General features: G+C 38.2%; 1 protein-coding gene across 14 annotated transcripts in view; it reads right to left on the bottom strand.

Moving 5' to 3' along the window:
• Window positions 1-297: 297 nt before the first annotated feature.
• The window catches only part of rbfox1 (RNA binding fox-1 homolog 1), a 365,339-nt gene continuing 359,636 nt past the window's right edge, over window positions 298-6,000 (bottom strand). For 11 of the 14 annotated variants that reach the window (XM_051386964.1, XM_051386969.1, XM_051386965.1 and 8 more), the window contains one exon: window positions 298-3,659. In XM_051386964.1, the coding sequence (XP_051242924.1) occupies window positions 3,537-3,659 (123 nt within the window). In that variant the 3' untranslated portion in view covers window positions 298-3,536. Of the gene's footprint in view, window positions 3,660-3,863; window positions 3,969-6,000 lie in introns of all 14 variants that reach the window. The other 3 variants (XR_007881838.1, XR_007881839.1, XM_051386972.1) reach the window with 2 other exon arrangements.

Genomic DNA, 6,000 nt, shown 5'->3' with positions numbered 1-6,000 from the left:
TGACAAGGTTTTTAATAAATCAGACTCTGATGGCTCGTCATGTGTTTTTTTTGTTTGTTTTTTTACCAAAACCTTTAGCGCTGGACAGGGGGTACTTGAGAAAATATTCAAAAGTAGTAAGTACAGGAAAGGAGAAAGTTGGTCAGATTGACCGAGGCTTGCTCAACTGTTATTGGAGCGCAGAGCAAAGGGGTAGGGGCTTAGGAACGGCCAATAAGAAAATATAAAAACAACACACTCTTGCTAATAAAACCTTCTTTAAAAGAGTGTTTAAAAGAGGAAACGGATGAGAGCAACTTGAGAAAACAAAACTTTATTGATGGTTATTGATTAGTGGAAGAACCATTAGTACATGCACATACAATGACTGGGTAGGAAGCCTTGTTTTGAACCACAACACCTACTGGAAGCAGAGCTTGTATAAAGTAGTTGCGGAGTCAGACATTCAGCATAGTGAGGACTACAGGTCGCCCAAGCTCTGATCGACAGTCCTCGCACACAGCACACAGAAGAAGGTTCGAACCAGCGGAGCCGAGCAGCCCCCCTGAGACTCTTACCGCTGCCTTTTTTATAATGTGATGCATCTGAGAGTTTTTCCTATCTAATTTGTTATAAATACAAAAAAGGGAGATATTAACAACACCACTAATTGGGAATAGTTGTAAACAGAATGTGGCACAGGAAGCGGCCCGTAGGCTGGCTTGCAACGCAGCCGTAGCAGAGCTCCTGTTGCCCATGTAGTGCTTTTCAAATACACTACAGATTTATTCCATTAACTTCTATTTACATCATAGATTAGTCTGTCCACAAATCATTTATTTCTCATATTCATTTAGTATTGTAATATTCAAACAGTTAATTTTCAAAGAGAAAGACTTCTAGAAAATAGCAGAAAGGATGTCACATTATGAATGAGAAAGAAATGAACAAATATTACAACTACAGCACTGATATGTCTCAGGTTTATGTGAAAATTACAAGTTTATGTGCAAAATGGTACAGCTGACCAACAAAAAAGAATAGATGAATGAGAGTATCTACATTGTGGTTACATTATTTGTAAAGAGTTAATAAAAATCTGAATATGATTTGATAGAAAATGAGATAGCTCGCCCTAACAACTCATCTACTCGTCTAAATCTAAAACATTATACCATTGTGTATTTCATATAAGAGAACATCTTCACTGCACAGTTCAAATATAATACATTGTTGGATTATTATACTTTACCCCCCTTTCAATTTGAAATATGAAAGAAAAGTTAAAAAAACGAGGCAAAACAAAACAAACAAAAAGATAAAATAGACACAGCAGCACTGGCCACTGCTATATATATTTTTTAAATCTCTCCTGTAATATAAAAATCATCATCATTATACCAATGAATATATTGGAAGTTTATATAAAAAACATCTATGTCTGGATGGCCAACACTACTCAGTACGGAAGAGGATTAGTGCCACAAAACATTTAATCTCCCAACAAGTGGATCCAAACTTTTCCTGTAGTTAATCTAATTTATCTTTTTTTTTAATTCATGTGGCCCTAATTCTTTTTCATATCACAGCATGTGGACTAAGCAATTAAATGGGTTGAACAGTTTTGTTGCCATGGCAAGCCTTTTTTTTCTTAACTCATAATTCATATTTATGTAGAATCTTGACTATACACATAAACACACCAGATATGTCTACCAGAACCTTTGGCTTGAAGTGATCTAAGATATAACCACATTATTTAGTTGATAAACCTACAGCCTGAATAACACCACTCTCTCCCTGAAAAGGAAACTAAACTTCACCTCTGTTGTGGAAGCTGGGAGCAGATGTGATTGCTAATACCTGTTGTAGTTTTATTTAATTCACAGATCATGACTTCATTACCTCGCTATCTCAAGATAAGCTATGGAAGAGCAAAGATGCCATTATTGGAGAAAGTATTTTTGTCATTAGAGAAACATCTTGTTTTAACAACAAATGAACTTGAAAATGAAAATGCATTGCATTCACCAAAGGAAAACTGTAGACCTTATCTTAAAGCTGCAGTAGGTAACTTTTATAAAAATAACTTCTTTTCATATTTGCTGAAACTTTCACTGTGTCCTGACAGTAGTACATGAGTCAGATAATCTGTGAAAAAATCAGCTTCCTCTGGCTCCTCCTAGTGCTGCTAATGGTATTTGCAAGAATCTACCTGGCCTAAACGGAAACAACATATCAGAGGCGAGAGAGATATAAACACACTTGGAAGTTTGAAGATAGTTGATTGCTGAGTCTCATTCCTAGGGTGCCAAAGAATTTGTATTAGACAACCTGGGATTGAGACTCAACAGTCACCTATCTTCCTTGGCTCTGATTGGTTATTTTCATTCAGGCCCGGTGGATTTTTGCAAATGCCATTAGGAGCACTAGGAGGAGCCAGAGGAACCTGATTTTCCACAGATTATCTGTTTCATGTGCTACTGTTAGGATATAGTAAAAGTTTATAGCAAATATTATATTATTATTAGTTACCATTTATATAATTGAGATATGACAGTAGGTTTCTGTGCAATTTACCAAATGTTAAACAAACAGCTTTATTCCATATAAATTACTTTAAAAATGCTGTATAAATTAAGGTTTTGCCATGAGATATGACGGTGTTTTACTGTTACAGAAACTACATTTAACTTTTTTTTAAAGCATTCACAAAGAACATATTTAACTTTTTTGTGAATGCAATGCAATTTCATATGTTAAGAAACATAAGGAAAAAAAAGAAATTATTATTTTGGTTTGTCAAAATAATTATAAGCATGTGAAGTTGCAGTAATAAGTAAACAGTTTGTTCTTGAGGTAACAAGATAAAAAAAATCAAATTGTGATCTCAAGATAATGGACTTAAAAAATAACAATCATGGCTGCCCTCAGCTTCTTTAACACCCTACCCTTAAAGGAACATATTGTCTGTGTCGATTGTTTTCCAAGGCTTCTTTACTTCCTCCCAAACCAAACTATAAAACAACATTATCATTGCTAAACTGACAGAGGAAGTGCCAAAGAAAGCTGAGAGAAGTAAAACAACAACACTTGACTGGCATAGTCACTTTAACACTCTTACAAAACATAAAAACCCGAAAGTTTGACTATGACCTATCTTACAGGATTGAAGTTCTATACAAGCCCTAACAATTTGAATCTGATAAATATTTCCTCTGTCCTAATCATTACTCTAGCAGCGCTCTATTAGTACCATGGAAAAACCTCTACAGCTGATAATCTATGTTTAAATCTTTAGAAATTAAAAATCCACAATATCAAAATACACAGCACAAAATATCTGAGGTATAAGATGAAAAATATCAGCTGTCATTTTATTCTTTTTTTGTACTTCTCTCTTAGGAGATGCTGAAATGATGCACAAACTGCATGTATTGCAATACCCAGGCCTCAGTAACATCTCTCCTCTGCTCTCATTCGCTCACACACTCGCTCGCACACACACTTTCTTTCTCTCCCGTTGGAAGGTTGAGTATAGTAGGTCGGAGGTGTTGCTAATAGGGTGCAAAGCGACTGTACCCTCCCCGGTATATACTAGCTTGGAGAGAGGACAGCACGAGCCCCACGTCGTCTGCATGGCTCCGAGTTTTGGCATCTGTCAGCGGGGCAAACGCATTCTGAAACACACATCAAAAACACAAAGAAATCCAAACACACACACACACACACACACACACACACACACACATATATATTCATAGAAACACCAAGATACACATACACAAAGGAAGACACACACACACACACACACACACACACAAACCTTGTTAGCCCCCCTTAATCCAGCACAAACTACAACAAAATCTTTAACATTACGTTACCGTTGTTCCAGTGCAAACCCAGGGGGATGAAAAGACCAATGACCGGAGAAACCGTCATGCAGCAAGCACAGCGAGACGCTTCATGCCAGGGGTACATGCCAACAGCTATGTAAAAAAAATCCAGTTAATACAACCACCAACAAGCAACAAGGAGGAGGAAGAGATAAACCAAAAAAATCTGCTGATGTTGGGTACAATAGTTTATTGGTACGGGTACTTTGATGACTGGCTAGGAGAAGCCTTTTGCTAGCACAGGTAGCATGTCTCTCGTGTTTACTTGCTTTGGAGAGCAGAGTGTGGGTGCAGGTAAAAAAGGGGTTGGCTCTGGCACGCTGGACCACACTGTTAAGGCTAAACTCAACAAACACTAAAACCAGAGGAACCTGATTTTTTCACAGATTATCTGTCTCATGTCACTGTCAGCATAGAGTCAAAGTGTCAGCAAATATGACAAAAAGTTATTTTATAAACGTTACTTACTGCAGCTTTAATCCGACCTACAGTTAACACAGATCAACTATTTTAACTACATAGTGAATCAGAAGCACAATAAAAGCTGAAACTTGAGAGTAATTCACTGTTGTTTGTCTGTTGTCACACAGACTGACTGGCACATTATTTCATGCAAGTCATTTTCTTTTGTTTGCAAACATTCATAACACAGTTATGTGATTAATTACACAGTAGCTGAGCTTGCTCAGTTTGGAGTGCGTTGTTTACGACTAACCAGTAAGTTCCCGACAATCTTTCCCTCCAGTCCGCCCAGCTTTCTCACTCACTTCTTTCCTCCCTCGCCTCCTCCCAGCTGCTGCAGCACCACAAGGGATTTAATTATCAAAATGACTAATTATTTCATTACCAGGGAGTCCGGGGTGAGGTGGTATCCACCAAATTAGAAATATAATAACTAACATGGACTGGACTGCCAAGGCATGAAGACATTCATCACCTTTTACAGGCGGGATTAATGTGTCATTTGGACTGCCGTTAGCAGCGCAGACAAATTCAATTAAGTTTAAGTGAGGAGATGTCAGTGCTGCAGAGGAGCTCATGCACAGCGACTGAAGAAAAGAATGGGAAAGGGGGAGGGGGACAGTATGGAGGAGATTAGGCATGTGTGGAGATGGCAAAACTGAATATATAGCTAACAATGCAAGTGTTTAGTGTGTGAAACAACAGACTCATTTTAAAACATTAGGGAAGGCCTTTATTCATTGGATACACTTGTGCACATCGGCTGTATGTTTCCTTCTGCATAGGAGATGGAAGATGGCTCACTTGCTGTGCATCTTTGTCTCTGTCTTGTTATGGATATTTCATATTATATTTAATGTATAGCAATAACAGTAGAGAACAACTGATAAATGACCCCAAACAGTGAACACAATAACTGCAGGAAAACTTGGAGAAAACCTGAGAATTTGGATGAATTTTGAGCAGATTATAACCTATGAATATTGCATCAGAGATGTGTTTTCCTAATAGGCTTCTTTTTTTTTGACAAATTCAGTGTTGCTTCACTTTGTTGTATTAGTTCTTAGGTGCTGTGTATATTTTTAAAGAAATAGTAATAATAATAGTAGTCAACAAGAAATGGTCCTTTTGGCCTCCAATGGGGCATGCTCTATACTGGAGGTGGGTAGAAAGGAGAAGCCATCTGATATATGACAAACTCATGACAAAAGTCATTTCCATTTGGAAGGTAAAACAGCCAAGTTGAAAGTAGTGCAGTGTGCTCATAGGGTGTGGTCAACCCTTCTCAGCCTCTGTGAATGCCAGGGTGCTGGAAAATAGACTGGCCGATTATCAGACCTCTGTTTTAGAAGGAACAATGTTGATTCCATCCTGGTCGTGGAGCAGTAGACCAGCTCCTTACTTGCAAGGATACTTGGGGGTAGTTTGTCTAGTCCAGTCTACCTGTGCTTTGTAGCCTTGAAGAAGGCAATTTCTGCCTGGGTGTCTTGTGGGAAGTTCTTTGGGAGAATAGGGTGCCAGGGCCATTGCTACATGTCATCCGGGCCTTGTAGAATCAAAGTTGGAGCTGTATCCGTATTCTGAGAAAAAAGTCAAGCACAATCCTGGCTCTGCCAGGGTAAGGGTCCAGTGCAGACCCAAGTAAAGGAGTTTCTAGTATCTG

Source organism: Dicentrarchus labrax, unplaced genomic scaffold (genome assembly GCF_905237075.1).
Source record: "Dicentrarchus labrax unplaced genomic scaffold, dlabrax2021, whole genome shotgun sequence".
Taxonomy (NCBI): domain Eukaryota; kingdom Metazoa; phylum Chordata; class Actinopteri; family Moronidae; genus Dicentrarchus; species Dicentrarchus labrax.
This window is presented reverse-complemented; position numbering and strand designations above follow the sequence as displayed.